The sequence below is a fragment of the Carcharodon carcharias genome, chromosome 2, assembly GCF_017639515.1.
Source record: "Carcharodon carcharias isolate sCarCar2 chromosome 2, sCarCar2.pri, whole genome shotgun sequence".
NCBI classification, from domain to species: domain Eukaryota; kingdom Metazoa; phylum Chordata; class Chondrichthyes; order Lamniformes; family Lamnidae; genus Carcharodon; species Carcharodon carcharias.
The window spans coordinates 128,599,125-128,616,750 of record NC_054468.1 but is presented as its reverse complement, the minus strand read 5'-3'; the positions used below and the strand labels follow the sequence as shown (position 1 = coordinate 128,616,750).

The window sequence follows — 17,626 nt, the reverse complement described above, 5'->3', positions numbered from 1 at the left end:
GGCAGGACAAACAAGACACGGGAATACACGATGAATGTTAGTAACCTGGGAAGTACCAAGGATCAGAGGGATCTTGGTGTGCATGTCCACCGGTCCCTTAAGGTAGCGGGACAGGTAGATAAAGTAGTTAAGGCGGCATGTGAGATACTTGCCTTTATTAGCCGAGACATTGAATATAAGATCAGGGAGGTTATGCTGGAACTGTATAAAACGCTGGTTAGGCCAGAGCTAGAGAGACTATTGCGTGCAATTCTGGAATCTGCATTATAGGAAGGATATGATGCACCTGAGAGAGTGCTGAGGAGATTTACCAGGATGTTGCCTGGGCTGGAGAGTTTTAGTTATGAGGAGAGATTGGATAGAGTGGAGTTATTTTCCCTGCAGCACAGGAGATTGAGCGGGGACATGTTTGAGGTGTATAAAATTATGAGGGGCATAGATAAGGTAGACAGGAAGTAACTTTTGCCCTTGGTGGAGGGATCAATAACCAGGGGGCATAGATGTAAAGTAAGGGGCAAGAGGCTTAGAGAGAATGTGAGGAAGAATTTTTTCACCCGGAGGGTGGTGGGAATCTGGAACTCACTGCCTGAAAGGGTGGTAGAGGCAGAAACCTTCATAACATTTAAGAAATATTTGGATGTGCATTTGTGATGCCATGGCATATAAGGCTATGGGCCTAGTGCTGGAAAATGGGATTAGAATAGTTAAGTACTTGTTTGACCAGCGCAGACTTGATGGGCTGAAGGGCCCTTTTCTGTGCTGTAGACCTCTATGACTCCATGACTATGATTCTAAATCAACCATAATCTAATTAAATGTTGGAACAGGCTCGCAGGACCAAATGGCCTTCTGCTCCTCTGTAATCATTAGGATTGTATTATCTATTCTCTTGTTTTTTGTTATCTTGTCATCTTTATCCCTTCAGCTGGGAGAACTTAAATTCAGTTGATAATGTCTCCCAAAATCGGACATGTGGCTGGAAAGTTTGACTGAGCTCCAACCTCAAATGTGACACCAGTCATACAAGTGATTTACAGAATTAGCTGCATGTTTAACTTTTTTTTTGCTCTGAAGATCAAGTCACTTTGGAGGTGGTGTACTTGTGACCAAAACGAAGTTAGAGTTCATACCACCTTCTAAGAGGAGGTTATTTGGACTTTACTCTGTGCACTTTGGGATGCCTCTGATAACTGACTACCTGTTATCTCATTGTGGTCTCAGTTCCCCCACCAAGCACCCCCACCCCTGCCACCCAATTTCCGTAGCTACAGGTTCGACCTTATGGCTAACACTATGCAAGGAGGTGGTATCATAACTAAAAGAGCACAGAGTAAGAAATAAGAGCTGGATTATACACAGAGCCCCTCCAGCCTACTCAGCCATCCAATGCGATCAAAGCTGATCTTTTGCCTCAACTTGATTTGCTGCAGTGACCAAAAATCTGTCTATCTCAGCCTTAAATATACTCAATGATGAAACACTGACAACCCTCTAGGGTAGAGAATCCCAGAGATTCACAATCCTTTGACGGAAGGAATTTCTTTGTAACTCAGTTCTAAATGAATTGACCTCTTATACTGAGACCTTGCCTCTGTGTTCTGGATTCCCCAGCCAGGGGACCCAACCTCTATCTCTCCTGTTAAGCCCCTAAAGTATATTTCAGTAAGATCACCTCTCATTCTTCTGAGTCTCAGTCTCTCCTGAGAAGAAAAACTTCTCATTCCAGGGACCAATCTAGTGAACTTTTGCCTTACCACCTCCAGTGCAAGTATATACTTCCTTAAATATGGAGACAAAAACTGGACAAGAATATATAAAGAAAGAAGTTTCATTTTTTTGCACCCCTCTTAATCTTAGGCCATTCCAAAGCACTCCTTATCCAATGAAGTACTATTGAAGTGTAGTCACTGTTGTAATGTAGGAGATACAGCAGCCAATTTGCACACAGCAAAGCCTCAAAACAGCAATGAAATGATGACTAGGTAATCTGTTTTACTGACGTTGGTTATGGTATAAATATAGGAGAGGACTCTGGAGAGAACCTCCCTGCTCTTCTTTGTAGAGCACCCTGGGATGTCTTACCCCAGAGTTAGTTAAAAATCTCTTCCAATAGATGGCACCTCTGACAGTGCAGTACTCTGTCCTCCAATAGGAAGTCATGGATTGGGCCCTGAATATTAGAGGGTATAGGACATTTAGGAAGAACAGGAAGTGAGGAAAAGGTGGAGGGGTGGCTCTGTTAGTTAATGATGGTATTAGCACAATAGAGAGGGATGAGCTAAGTTCAGGAAACCAGGATGTGGAAATAGCTTGGGTCGAGGCAAGAAGCCACTTGTGGGAGTTGTATAATAGTAACCACATGGTAGGATGGAGCATAAAGGAAGAAATAATGGCAACTTGTCAGAAAGGCATGGTGATAATCATGGGAGATTTTAATCTACACATAGACTGCAAAAGTCAGATGGGCAAAGGTAGCCTAGGTGAGGAGTTGATTGAATGTTTCCTGGATAGTTTCTTAGAACAGTATGTCCTGGAACCAACCAGCGAGCAGGCTGTACTAGACCTGGTATTGTGTAACGAGATGGATTAGTTAATGATCTCATCGTGAAGGTGCCCCAAGGTAGCAACAACCATAATATAATTTAATTTTACATTCAGTTTGAGGAAGAGAGGAGTGGGTCCGAGACTATGTTCTTAAACTTAAATAAGGGCAATTATGAGGGCATGAAAGCAGAGCTGGTTAAAGTGAATTGGCAAATTAGGTTAAGGGATAGGCCAATAGAGATGCAGTGGCAAACATTCAAGGGGATATTTCAGAATACACAGAATAGATATATTACAACTTGTAAGAAAAAGTCCAAGGGACGAATACACCATCTATGGTTCACTGGAAAGGTTAAAGATAGCATCAGACTTAAAGACGAAGCATATAATTGTGCAAAGATAGGTGGAAGGTAAGAAGATTGCGCAGAATATAAGGAACAGCAAAGGATGACTAAAAGATTAAGGAGGGAAACATTAGAGTACCAGAGAAAGCTAGCCAGAAATATAACAACAGATCATAAGAGTTTCTATAAATATTTTTAAAAGAAATGAGTTTACAAAGTGAGCATTGGTCCTTTTGAGACTGGAGAATTGATAATGGAAAACCAGGAGGTGGCAGATGAACTGAACAGGTCTTCACTATAGGGGATACAAGTAACATCCCAGAAGCAGCTATAAATCTGGAAATGGAAGGGAGGGGGGGACTCAGGAAAATTACAATCACCAGAGAAGCGGTACTGAATAAATTGTTGGAGCTGCGGGCTGACAAGTGCATGGGCCTTGATGGACTTCATCCTAGAGTCTCAAAAGAAGTGGCTAGTGAGATAGTTGATACATTGGTTTTAATTTTCTGAAACTCCCTAGATTTGGGGAAGGTCCTATTAGACCGGAAGATAATAAATGTAGCTCCATTATTCAAAAAGGGAGACAAAGCAGGAAACCACAGAACAGTTAGCCTAACATCTGTTATAGGGAAAATGTTAGAAGCTATTATTAAAGAAGCTATAGCAGAGCACTTGGATAAGTTCAAGGTAATCAGGCAGAGTCAACATGGTTTTGTGAAAGGGAAATCAAGTTTAATCAATTTATTGGAGTTCTTTGAGGAAATAACCTGTGCTGCGGATAAAGGGGAACCGGTGGATGTACTGTACTTAAATTTCCAGAAGGCATTGGATAAAGCGGCATGTGGAAAATAAAAGCTCATGGTATAGAGGGTAACATATTGACATGGATAAAAGATTGGCTGGCTAACAGGAAGCAGAGAGTAGGCATAAATGGGTCTTTTTCTGGTTGGCAAGATATAATGAGTGCGTGTCACAGGGTTCAGTACTGGAACCTCAACTGTTTAAAATTTATATAAATGACTTGGATGAAGGGATGGTTGCCAAATTTGCTGATGACACAAAGCTAGGTAGGACAGTAAATTGTGAGGCGGACATAAGGATGCTACAAAGAGATACAGGTAGGTTAAGTGAGTGGGCACAGATCTGGCAAACGTGGAAAAATGTGAAATTGTCCATTTTGGCAAGAAGAATAAAGGAGGCACATTATCTACAAAGATAAAAGCAAAATACTCCGGATGCAGGAAATCTGAAACAAAAACAGAAAATCCTGGAAAAACTCAGCAGGTCTATCACCATCTGTGGAGAGAGAAACAGGGTTAACGTTTTAAGTCTGTATGACCCTTCTTCAGAGCTCAAGAGAAGTGGAAATATGATGAAATTTACACTGTTTAAGGGTGGTGGGGCAGGTGGAGCTGGATAGAAGGCCAGTGATAGATGGGCTTAAAGGAGGAGATTGACAAAGATGTCATGAACTAAAGGACAAGGGGGGTGTTAATGGTAGTGGTTAGTGCTAAAAAAAATGGTGCTGATGGTGGCATAAAGGTAAGAAAGCAGATTGTGATACTAGCAGAACAAGGGTGGCGTTGTTTGAAAGAACAACATGGAACAAGTAACAGATGGCCCTGTAGGGGATGGGATGGGGGCGGTGGTGGGGAAAAAATGGATAGAAAATGGGATAGAAGGGGGGGTAAAACCATGGTAAATGAATAAAAATAAATGGATAAAAAATAAAAATGGATATAAAAATAAAGGGGGGGTGAGGATGGAGGAGAGAGTTCATTGTCTGAAATTGTTGAACTCAACTTTAAGTCCAGAAGGCTGTAAAGTGCCAAATTGGAAGATGAGGTGCTGTTCCTCCAGTGTGCGTTGGGCTTCACTGGAATAATTGCAGCAGGCCAAGGACAGACATGTGGGCATGAGAGCAGGATGGTAGGTTGAAATGGCAAGTGACCAGAAGGCCTGCGTCATGCTTGTGGACAGACTGGAGGTGTTCCGCAAAGTGGCCACCCAGTCTGCGGTTGGTCTCCCCGATGTAGAGGAGACCACATCAGGAGCAGCAGATGCAGCAGATCAGATTGAAGGAGGTGCAAGTGGAGCGCTGCTTCATCTGAAAGGAGTGTTTGGGTCCTTGGATGGTGAGGAGGTAAAGAGGCAGGTTGTTGCACCTTCTGCGATTGCATGAGAAGGTGTTGTGGGAAGAGGATGAGGTGTTGGGGGTGATGGAGGAGTGGACCAGGGTGTCCCGGAGGGAATGGTACCTACGGAATGCTGACGGTGGTTGGGGGGGTTGAGGGGAGATGTGTTTAAAATTTTCTAAATAGTGAAAGCTCTGAGATGCAGAGGGATCTGGGTGTCTTAGTGCATGAATCACAAAAGGTGCTGCAAGTAATTAGGAAAGCTAATGGAATGTTATCATTTATTGCGAGGGGAATTGAATACAAAAGTAGGGAGGTTATGATTCAGTTATACAGAGCATTATTGAGGCCACATCTGGAGTATTGTGTACGGTACTGGTCTCCTTACTTAAGGAAGAATGTAAATGCATTGGAAGCAGTTCAGAGAAGGTTTACAGACTAATACCTGGCATAGGTGGGTTGTCTTATGAGGAAAGGTTGGATAGGTTGAGCTTGTATCCGCTGGGGTTTAAAAGAGTAAGAGGTGACTTGAGTGAAACATATAAGGTCCTGCGGGCTCTTGACAGGATGGATGTGGAGAGGATGTTTCCTCTTGTGAGACAATCTAGAACTAAGGGTCACTGTTTAAAAATAAGAGGTCACTCATTTAAAACGGAGATGAGGGGAAGTTTTTTCTCAGGGTCATGAGTCTTTGGAACTCTTTTCCTGAAGAAGCAGTGGAAACAGAGCCTTTGAATATTTTTAAGGCAGAGGTGGATAGATTCTTGGTAAACAAGGGGGTGAAAGGTTACAGGGGTAGACCGGATGCAGGTTTGAGGCTACTATCAGATCAGTGTGACCTTATTAAATGGCAGAGCAGGCTTGATGGGCCGAATGATCATCTTCCTGTTCCTTGTTCGTAAGTTTGTATAAAGTGTCAACCTAGATTATGAGCTCAAGTCTCTAGAGTGGGGATTAAACCCATGACTTTCTGACACAGATGAGAGTGCTATTGCTGAGTCAAGGCTAACACTACGGTTTTAAAGGCAAATTTAGCAACAGCAGGATCTCACAATAGGATATCGAAAGGATCTCGTGTCAGGGCCTTTAGGATGTCATTTCATAAAGACAGTGTCCAAGCTTTTGTTCATCTTTGGCCATTTGAGAGTGTACAATGGGAATTTGAAGCCCAGTAACACATTTTCCAATGATCTTTGTGTTTAGATAATGCTGACTGAGGGCTCCCAATTTCTTGGTTAATACCTGAAATATTTGGTCCATTCAAACTGGTGAAACCAAAAGAGTGGAGACTTGTGGCAAAGAAGATGGCCAATTGGCCCACCTTGTCCATCCCCGCTCATAGCGCGAACAATTCCAAATTGATCCCACTTCTCCCCTCTCCCTCCATAGTTCTATACCTTTCCCTGTTTCAAATATCTAGCTATGTTTCCCTTCAAGCATGTTAAGGTCTCTGTTTCAGCCACTCCCTGTGGGGAACCATTCCATGCTCCAACATGCCTCTGTTAAAGAAATCTCCCCGACCCCTCTCTTCAATCTCTTTAATGGTCATTTTTAAATTGATGATCCCTCTTCACTAGCTCCCCAACCAGACAAAGTGGACTTTGTCTACTCAATCTATCAAAACCTGTAATTATTTTTAAAATCACCATTTAAATTTCCCCTTCACTATTTCTGCCCCAGTGGAAATAGTCTCACTCTTTAGTCTCTTCTCCTAACTATAATGTCCCATTCCTGGCAATGTCCTGGTGAATCTTTATGAATAAAATTGACATAATGATTTGTCAGCATTTCATGCCCAATATGTTTTTCTTCATCCCTGATTCCTGGGGGTCAGTTATCTCAGTTGGCTAGATCCCTAGCATATGATGCAGAATGGATGCCATCAGTGCGGATTCAAACCCTCTACCAGCTGTGGTTGTTCATGGAGGCCTGCCTCCTTGCCTTGCCCCATAATAGAGGAGTAGTGCCCCTTGTGCTGCATATAACCAATTGTCTCTCTAATAAGAGAGAGACAATGGAGAGGATTTCCTGGATCTCTGATCTACATTGTCTCCTGGTGTGGCAATACTTCAGTTCTTGTTTTCAAATCCCTCTAACCTTTGCCAATCTTACAATCTTCTGAGATCTCTGAGCACTTCCAATTCTGACCTCTATGCATCCTTGATTTCAATGGCTTCACCATTTGGGGTGTCCAAGGCTGCCTGGACTCTAAGCTCTGGAAATTCCTCCCTAAACTTCTCGCAACTCGTCACTCTGTAAAACCTACCTGCAGGACTAGTTTTTGGTCACCTGGCCAAATATCTCTTTGTGGCTCAGTGTCCAATTTGTCTGATAACGCTTATGTGGAGCATGTTGGAAAGCTTTACTAAATTCGAGATGCTAAATAAATGTAATTGTTGTAGAGTGCCCTGTAATACACATCATTGCAAAAGGACAGACTTCACCTTTTCATAAATGTTGTACTAAGGTTTTAGAGATGATTGGTGTAACCATGAGCATAGTTTTTGTCCAACATTTTTATTCTGTGAATATTATTTTATTTGTTGGTAAACTTGACACAGAATACAGTTGAAAGCAGCACCAGATGGCTAAAGCAGCAACAGCACAAGAAATGGAATCTTCGGCCTCTGAAATTGCAGCCCATTTTGCCTGTCCCCAGGTAAGCAATGAAAACTTATTTTACCTTCTGTCCCTGTAGTATGGTTTATTGCAACTTTTGTGTTCAATTCCCACTGTTGACCTGTTGCGGGTAGATTGGACAACATGTTGGAGGTAGTTCTTTCTTGTGTGTCTGCATGCGCACATTTTGGGTATTAATCAGAACTCACTCGCTGGTCTGAATCCTTCGCTCAAAATATTTTCAGTGACATAGAGATATCCAGAGCACAGACTCCAAAAGCAATTGGTATCCTGGCTAAAGAGGTCGGCCTGCGTCCATCAGAAATAGAACCCTATGGATGGAATAAAGCAAAAGTCAAACTATCTCCCTTGGACAGGCTGAAGGAACAGCCGGATGGAAAATACATCTTGGTTGCAGGGTAGGAATATTTTATTTCACTTTACTACTTGTTGGTATTAAACCTTTGTTTGTATATAAACTGTTCTTCCAGAATCAATATTAGTGCTACTAAAGTACAGACCCTACCACTTAAATCTCCCTGGAAAGATTGAACAGGCTAGTAACAGGAAAGAGAAGACGGAGAGAGGCCCTGATAGAGAGCTTTAAAATTATAAAGGGGCTCAATAGGGTAGAAATAGAGTGGATGTTTCCACTTGTGAATGTGTCCTAAGCTAGGGCGTATAAATGAGAGTCACTAACAAACCCAATAAGGAATTAGAGGGAAACTTATTTACTTAAGAGTAGTAATAATTTGAAGCTTGCTCTCACATGAAGAATGGCATAGATGTTTTTAAGGGAAAGTTATATAGTATATACAGGAAAAAGAAATGGAAGGTTAATGCTGATATGGCCAGATGATGTAATGTGGGAGGAAACTCATGTAGAACATAAGCACAAGCATGGATCAGTTGGGACGAATGACCTGTTTCTGTGCTCTAAATACTACATAAAACGGATATTCGCTCATCTTAACAAAAAAGCGCTAACCATTAGCCATTTGCATTAACATCAGTTTCCAGCCCACAGTGTTTTAAAGTGCTCCATTTATTTCAGACAGGAACACCTATGCTTACTCACTGATTCATACCCTGTATGGTGCTGCGCTTGACACCCCTCTAAATGATCAGGAGCTACAGTTTGTACTGACTGCAGTTTAAATAAAGCTGCAGGTTGAAGAAGAGCCGGATACAACTGGAAAAAGGTCAAAACATTGAAGGAACATTGTTGTTATATACTAGAATATGATAATAGAGCAAACTGTTATACAGCAATAACTTATACAGCACCTTTAGCAAACTAAAACCTCCCATACTGTTTCACAGGAGCATTATAAAGCAAAATTTGGCACCTAGCCTGATAAGAGGTAAGATTTTAAGAAGTGTCTTAAAGGCAGAAAGTGAGGTAGAGGCAAAGGAGGTTAGGGAGGGATTTCTAGAGCTTAGGGCCATGAGAACTGAAGGCATAGCCACCAGTGATGGAACGATTAAAACTGGGGATGCTCAGGTCAGAATTAGAGGAGCGCAGATATCATGGAATGTTGTGGAGCCTGGAGGAATCATATAATGGTTATAGTGCAGAAGGAGGCCTTTCAGCCCATTGTGTCTGCACCAACTCTCCAAATGAACAATTCACCCCTGCTTTCTCCCCAGAACCCTGCACATTCTTCCTTTTCGGATGAGTCTAATTCCATTTTGCCTCGATTAAACCTGCCTCCACCGCATTCTCGGACAGCGCGTTCCAGATCCCAGCCACTGGCTGTGTGAGAAAAGTTTTTTCTCATGTTGCTTTTGCTTTTTTCTACCAATTACTTTAAACCAGTGCCCTCTTGTACTCAATAGTTTCTCCCTATCTACTCAACTCCTTGTGATTTTCACATACAAATGTCCCATCTTCTCTTCTCAGAGGAAAACAATTCCAAGTTTTCCAATCGACCTTCAAAGCAGAAGCTCCTCATTCCTGGAGCCATTCTCATGAATATTTTTTGCACTCTCTAATGCTTTCACATCTTTCCTAAAGTGTGGTGTCCAGAACTGGACACAATATTCCAGCTGAGGACAAACTGGTATATTTTACAAGTTCACTATAATCTCCTTGTTCTTGTACATTATGCCCCTATTAATAAAGCCTATGTATGCTTTATTAACTGCTCTCTTCACCTGTCCTTCCATTTTCAATGACATGTGCACATGTACACCCAGGTCCCAATTACAAAGATAGGGAGGGATGAGGCCATGGAGGGATTTGAAAACAAAGATAAGAATTTTAAATTTGAGGTGTTGCGTAATTGGGAACCATTGTAGCTCAGCGAGCACAGGGGTGATGGGTGAACAGTACGTGGTATGAGTAAGGACATGGGCAGCAGAGATTTGGATGACCTCAAGACAATGGAGGGCAGAATGAGAGAGGCCGGCCAGGAATGTGTTGGAATGGTCAAGTCTATAGACAAAAAGGGCATAAATACCTGAATGTGTCCACTATAAACCTGGATGCCAAACGCTTGGTGTGCAACTGGATGACATGGTGACTTCCATATGAATGCAAACTTTAGGTACCTAGTTAGCTGTAGGCAAGAGGTGGACCTAAGGCTGGAGCTGGCGGAGAGAGAGATTGAAGTTGAGATTTGGCTGAATTGGCATTGCAAATTCATGATTACACCTACCAGTGCTGTGTTTCTGCTCGAGTCTGTCTCAAAGCAGGTGACAATTTAAAAATTATGTGCGTAAATTATTAGAGGTCATTTTTGGTTGAGTCTAGATGTTGAAATAGAACTTATAAAAAAATTTGTTTGAACTTGAACTGATTGCCCACTGGCTTTACAGCTGATTGTCAGATACGTAAAGTGACGTGGGGCGAGTGCATACATCAGTGTCTCTCCTTTCATTCCTTGCATTCTTGAATTGGGTACTTATTTGCTCCTTGGGCTGTTGTAATCCAAGAACTTCAGAACATATTAGAGAGCTAAGGTGCTTTCTCCTCCTAGTACCTGCCTGAAGAAGTTTTAGTCAGAAGCCACTGATATGTACAATTAAATAGAAACTAAATTGCATAATTTTAAATGGGGTGCAGGAACAGAGGGACCTGGACTGTACTTACATGAGCATTTGAAGGTGGCCAGACAGTTTGAGAAGGTATACAGGAGCCTTGGCTTTATAAATAGAGGCAAGGAGTGCAAAAGCTGTAACATTATTCTAAACCTTTATAAATCATAGTTAGGCCTTGGTTGATGTATTATGTCCAATTCTGGGCACCAGACTTTACAAAGGATGTCAAGAGATTATAGAGGTGATTTGCTGGAATGGTACTAAGGATGAGAAGTGTTGGTTAGCTGGAGAGACTGGAGAGGCTTTGTTCTACTTAGAGCAGAGAAGGTTAGAGGGAGATTTAAAAAGTGAGCACTACAGGGCTCTCTGGGCTGTAGAAACTTAATCAAAGCACAGTATTTATAAAAAAAAAGCTCTATGAAAGTAACCTCTGTGGTAGGTGGACTGACCCTGTTGCATCGATTTAGTGCATGCTGATATTTGAAGACTTAAAGGGCTTTTGCCTAAAACTTACGTATAACTACCAGGAGTTTCACTCATTAGGGGGCTGTAAACATCCCCTCCTCCACATGAAGCAAAGACTTGCATGCTTATCACCTCTTTCATAACCTTAGGATATCCCAAAACACTTCACAATCAATTAAGTACATTTGAAGTGCAGTCACAGTTGTAATTTTGGAACTGCAGCAACCAATTTGCACAGCAAAGTCCTACAAACAACAATGTGATACCACATTATCCCTGGACTAACACCACTAAAATAGATTAACATTAGCCAGGACAAAGGGAGAATTCTCCTGCTCTTTGAAATAGTGTCACAGAATCTTTTATGTCCACCTGAGAAAGCCGACAGGGCCTCGGTTTAACATTTTATCTGAAAGATGGAATCTCTTGACAGTGTAGCACTCCCTCAGTGCTGCACTGAGTTGTCAGCCAAGATTTTGTGATCAAGTATCTGAAATGCGTTATTACATCTCACTCTCAGCCTCCCTGTGCTTGCATGCTCTTTCCAGAAATTAATAGTTGCAGCCTGCTAGATCTACCCTCCTTTGCCCTTGACTGAGAACCACATATGTTACCTTGGCACTGCATGACTGTAATCTGACTGTATAACTTGCTTTTTCCGGCAACTGAAGTGAAGGAGCCACGAGGCAGAGGCTCAGAAGTGACTTCACCGGATGTGCCTCGCATACAAGTCTTTTGATGCTGTAATTGCTCAACTTGCAGAGTGTAAGAGTAACCTTTGCCTGCTGTGTTCTTTACAGAATTACACCAACTCCTTTGGGGGAGGGGAAGAGTACAGTGACAATTGGATTGGTTCAAGCACTAGCTGCCCATCTGGGTGTTAATGCCTTTGCTTGTGTGAGACAACCATCTCAGGGACCAACATTTGGTGTGAAAGGTAACCAGCTTAAAATACATGTTCTCTAAAATAAAAACAAAAGAAAAGAAGTAGTTGTACGTTAATCTGATTCATAGAACAAGTGATGTGGAATTTTCACCGCTTTGCTGAACACCTGCGGTCTGTCCGCAAGAATGACCCAAACCTCCCTGTCGCTTGCCATTTTAACACTCCACCCTGCTCTCTTGCCCACATGTCTGTCCTTGGCTTGCTGCCTTGTTCCAGTGAAGCCCAACGCAAACTGGAGGAACAACACCTCATCTTCCGACTAGGCACTTTACAGCCTTCCGGACTGAATATTGAATTCAACAACTTTAGGTCTTGAGCTCCCTCCTCCATCCCCACCCCCTTTCTGTTTCCCCCTTCCTTTTGTTTTTTCCAATAAATTATATAGATTTTTCTTTTCCCACCTGTTTCCATTATTTTTAAATAATTTTAAATCTTTTATGCTCCCCCCTCCCCCACTAGAGCTATAACTTGAGTGCCCTACCATCCGTTCTTAATTAGCACATTCTTTTAGATAATATCACCAACTTTAACACCTATGTGTTCTTTTGTTCTGCTGTCTGTGACATCTTTTGATGATCTGCTTCTATCACTGCTTGTTTGTCCCTACCACAACCACACCAACCCCCTCCTTCTCTCCACCCCCCACCACACACACACACACACACACACACACACACACACACACACACACACACACTTTAAACCAGCTTATATTTCACCCCTTTCTTGGATTCACTCAAGTTCTGTTGAAGGGTCATGAGGATTCGAAACGTCAACTCTTTTCTTCTCCGCCAATGCTGCCAGACCTGCTGAGTTTTTCCAGGTAATTCTGTTTTTGTTTTGGAATTTTCATTCACCAGGTAGGCATAGGTGGATCAAATCTGGATAATACTGCACAGCAGCAGTTTCTTCAACTGGTCATTTCTCCTTGATGCTTTCGTGTGTTTGGAGAATCTTGCTTTTGAAGATACTGCTGTGGTTCTGTTGGTTCATAAATTAGTTTGCTCTCTTTCCTCTTATGAAAAGAAACCAAATTGATGCTTTTGGATTGGTTCAGTTGTAGATCTTCACTTTGTTGTGCACTCTCACCTCTGAGTCAGAAAGTTGTGAATTAAAGCCCCACTCCAGAGACTTGAGCACAAAATCCAGGCTGACACTCCCAGTGCAGTACTGAAGGAATGCTGAACTGTCAGAAGTGCCATCTTTTGGATGAGATGTTGAATTGAAGCCTGACTTACCCCCTCAGATGGAGGTAAAAGATCCCATGAATTATTTGAAAACAATCACTGGTGTTCTCCCTGTATTTTGGTCGATATTTATTCCTCAACCAACACCACCAAAAGAGATCTAGTTTATTTCTTTGCTTTTTGCGAGAGCTTGTTGTACGCAAATTTGCTGCTACATTTCCTATCTTAGCAAGGTATTGGTGGACCACCTTGAACCACTATAGCAGTCTGATACAAGCTATTAGGGCAGTTAAGAGGTGGGTGGGTGGGGGCTGGAGGCTGGTGTCACATGCAGGCCAGATTGTGTAAGATCAATAGGTTGCTTTCCCAAAGGACATTAGTGAACCAATTGGGCCTTTCTGATAACGTGACCGCTTCAGGATCATTTTTGCTCTTACTATATTTTTATTTCCAGATTTAAAAGAAAATAAATTCAAGTGATCATTTGTGGTTTCCTCTGTGAACTATTAATCCAGATCCCTGGATTATTAGCCCAGCAAAACAGCCATTTCATTGATGTGTAATATTGTTGAGCAGATGGGAATTTGTATTGCGGCTCTGTGTAACTAAAGCAAAGATTGCTCTTGAACAGGTGGAGCTGCAGGAGGTGGATATGCTCAGGTCATACCTATGGAAGAGGTAAGAGAACAGAAATTTAACAATTTTAGCTGCCCATGGGTTGGTATCATTCTTTACCCACAAAATGAAATCTTGAACATAAAACAGATTTGTATATATTACATAGAATTTACAACACAGAAACAGTTTGTTCAACCCAATTGATCTATGCCGATTTTTGTCTGCCATCTTTTATTTCATCTGATCCTATCGGCATGTCCTTCAATTCCCATGTCCCTCATTTATCTAGCTTCCTCTTAATTGCATTTATGTTATTCATCTCAAACACGCCACATGGTAGCAACTTCCACATTCTCACCACTAAATTTCTCCTGAATTTCTTGTTGGATCTTTTAATGCACCCTTTCCTGCTTGTGTTCCTAAGACTTGGTTTTGCAATTGCTAGGAGTAAGTTAGTTTACACATGACACAATGTAGAGGTAAGCAGATCAGTCCAAAAATTAACCTGTTTAAAAATGCCTGTTTAAATCTTATTTTTGGTCCTTTTCATTCACAATATTAAAAAGTGTTTGTCATTTTTAATCATTTTTTTATTGCAGTTTAACCTTCATCTAACTGGGGACATTCATGCAATTACAGCAGCTAATAACTTGTTGGCAGCTGCCATAGATGCCAGAATTTTGCACGAAGGCACTCAATCAGACCAGGTGAGCTGGGGAATTGGCAGACACCCATCTTCTAAAAGGTGCTTGATTCTTTTTGAGGGGGTGCTGGGGGCTCCCAGTTTATTAACTCCTCTAGAGGCTCATATCTTTTTTTTTTCCCTCTTTCATTCCCATTCCATTGCCCAGTATGAGTCTTGGCTCAGTGGTTGCACATTTGCTCCTGAGTAAGAAGATTGTGGGTTCAAGCCCCAAACAAACCAATTTAGTGCAGAGCTGGGCAAGTGCTGTACTGTCAGAGGTGCTGCCTTTCAGATGAAAGGTTAAACCGAGGTCCCTTCTGCCCACTTGCCCTCTTGGATGTAAAGGATCCCATGGCACTATTCAAAAATGAGCAGGGAAGTTCTCCCTGGTTCTTCATCAATATTTATTCCTCAACCAATATCACAGATGAACATATATTTATTATGTTGTTTGTAGGAGCTTATTGTGCGTAAATTAGCCACCTACATTACAACAGTGACTATAGTTCATAAGTGCTTTATTGGCTGTAAAGCACTTTGGGACATCCTGAAGTTGTGAAAGCTACAATAAGTTACTGTATAAATGCAGATACCTTTCTTTCTTTGATCAGTTTAGTTTGTGACTGGATATTTAAGAGTTAGCATTGTGAATCTGAATAATTTAAGTTAAGACAATTAAATCATTGGCGCTTACAGATGAAAGTGTTAATTCCTGTCATTTTCCAGGCTTTGTATAATCGTTTGGTTCCCACTATAAATGGAAAGCGAAACTTTTCTCCCATCCAGCTTGCCCGGCTAACAGTAAGTGAAGCATTATTATCTTCAATCAACAACCCACCACCCCATCCAAATTTTTCATTTTAGTTTTTTCCTTTTCCAAACTCCCACTTGAAATGATACCAGGGCTAAAAGGGTTAAATTATGAGGACAATGTATACATGCTAGGCTTGTATTCCCTTGAATATAGAAGATTATGGGGTGATCTATTTAAAGTGTTCCAGGGCAAATAGAAACTATTTTCTCTGGTGGGGGAGTGTGGAATTAAGGGGCATATTGTTAAAATTGGAGCTGATGTCAGGAAGCACTTCCTCATGCAAAGGGCAGTGGAAATCTCGAACCCTTACCCCAAAAGGCAGTTGATGCTGTGGATTAATTGATAATTTCAAGACTGAGGTTGATAGATTTTTATTGAGCAAGGCTATTAAGGTTACACGTCCAAGGTGGATTAAGATTCAGAATTGAATGATGGAACAGGTTCAAGGACATCGACAATCTACCACTGTTTCTATTTTCCATGCCTTGGAATTGACTGCTAGGAATCTCTTTCCATCTCTGCCATTTCTCTCTCTGCATTTGGGTAGCATTTGACTGATGATCAATGCCTAACTCTTTGACTGTTGTTCAAAACCAGCAGAATTGGGAGCTGTAGGTACAAACGCTGCATATTCTAACATATTATAGAATCATACAGCACAGAAGAAATCCCTTCAGCCCATCAAATCTGTGAAAGAGCTATCCAGTTAGCCTCACTCCCACCTCTTCCCCCACAGCCCAGAAAACTTCTCCTATTCGGACATATTATCCAATTCCCTTTTAAAAATTACTATTGAATCTGCTTCTAGCACCCCTTTGGGCTATATGTTCTAGATCATCTTAACTCATTAGATTAAAAAGAATTCCCCTTAGCTGCCCCGTAATTCTTTTGTCAATTACCTTAAATCTGTGTCCTTCTGCCAGTGGAAACAATTTCTCCCCATCTATTCAATCAAAACCTTTCTTCATTTTGAGCACCTTTTAAATTGCCCCTTAACCTTCCCTTCTCTTTAAGGACAATCCTTGCTTCTCTAGCCTGTCCTCACAACTGAAGTCCCATATCCCTGGTACCATTTCAGTAAATCTCCTCTGCATCCTCTCCAAAGCCTTGACATCTTTCAAGGGTGGTGCCCAGAATTGTATGCAATATGCCAGCCAAGGCTTAACCAGTCATTTATAAAAGTTTAGCATAACTTATTGAAACCTATTCTCAGATCTTTAATTTCAATCCGTCCTTTGACAAAAATTGCGTTTATATAGCGCCTGTGACATAAAACATCCAAAGGCATTTTATGGGACCTTAATGAAACTAACATTCACACCAAGCCATGTGTTAATACGACAGGTGACAAAAGCTGGTCAAAGGGTTAATATTTAAGGAGTGTTTAAAAGGAGGAGAAAATGGCAGAAAAGTTTAAGGAAGGAATACCAGAACTTAAGGGCCAGGCAGCTGAATGCATGGCCAACAGTGATAATGATGAAAATCAGATGCGCTAAAGGCCAAAATTGAAGGAGTGCAGCTGTCTCACGTGTTAGTTCACAATAATTTCTTTACCATAACTGGTGTTTGTCTCACTTGTGTGAATGCACATTGTTCAAAGAAGAGTCATGTGCCTGGGTTCTGGCTCCGATAAGCATAACTGAATTTTGACAGATACATGGGTATAGTAACATATTTGCACTCAGCAACCTCGGTCACTATTGTTCAAGTTTGGGATTCTCTCAATGCCTTTTGCACACTGATAGCAGCTTACTCAGCAGACTGTAGAATCTTCCCACTTGGCTTTGGAGCATTGAAAGTATCCCAACAATAGATGGGGTGTACAAATTGAACTACTGATCAGATTTTGTTAAAATGAGATCGTTCATAGAAGCAATGGTACAGACAAAATACAGTATAGTAGATGTGGTAATTCACAATTCATTCAAACAGGAAGACTGTTTAACAAAATTTTCCCAAATCTTTTTGCCCAGCTGTGGAAAATGCTTATCCCAAATAATAATGTTGGAATTGTTATCAAGTGTCGGATAGTTAGCTATCAAGTGTCAGATAATTAGCCATCAACTTTGGCGCTTTATATTGGAGCAACATCCTTACAGATAATCTTTAGTGAACAGAATCTCTGTACCTCAGACATCTTTTGTGATTTAGCTGAACTATTGACAAGTGTAGATTACCATATTAGACTGTTGTTATACCAGGATGGGGCTTGTACATTGTTCCTGTC

General features: G+C 41.4%; 1 protein-coding gene across 4 annotated transcripts in view; it reads left to right on the top strand.

Moving 5' to 3' along the window:
- The window catches only part of mthfd1l (methylenetetrahydrofolate dehydrogenase (NADP+ dependent) 1 like), a 230,782-nt gene that overhangs the window by 77,822 nt on the left and 135,334 nt on the right, over positions 1-17,626 (top strand). For all 4 annotated transcript variants that reach the window (XM_041182708.1, XM_041182707.1, XM_041182706.1 and 1 more), the window contains exons 10-15: positions 7,585-7,682; positions 7,888-8,061; positions 11,950-12,086; positions 13,914-13,960; positions 14,500-14,607; positions 15,312-15,386. In XM_041182708.1, the coding sequence (XP_041038642.1) occupies positions 7,585-7,682; positions 7,888-8,061; positions 11,950-12,086; positions 13,914-13,960; positions 14,500-14,607; positions 15,312-15,386 (639 nt within the window). The remainder of the gene's footprint in view (positions 1-7,584; positions 7,683-7,887; positions 8,062-11,949; positions 12,087-13,913; positions 13,961-14,499; positions 14,608-15,311; positions 15,387-17,626) is intronic.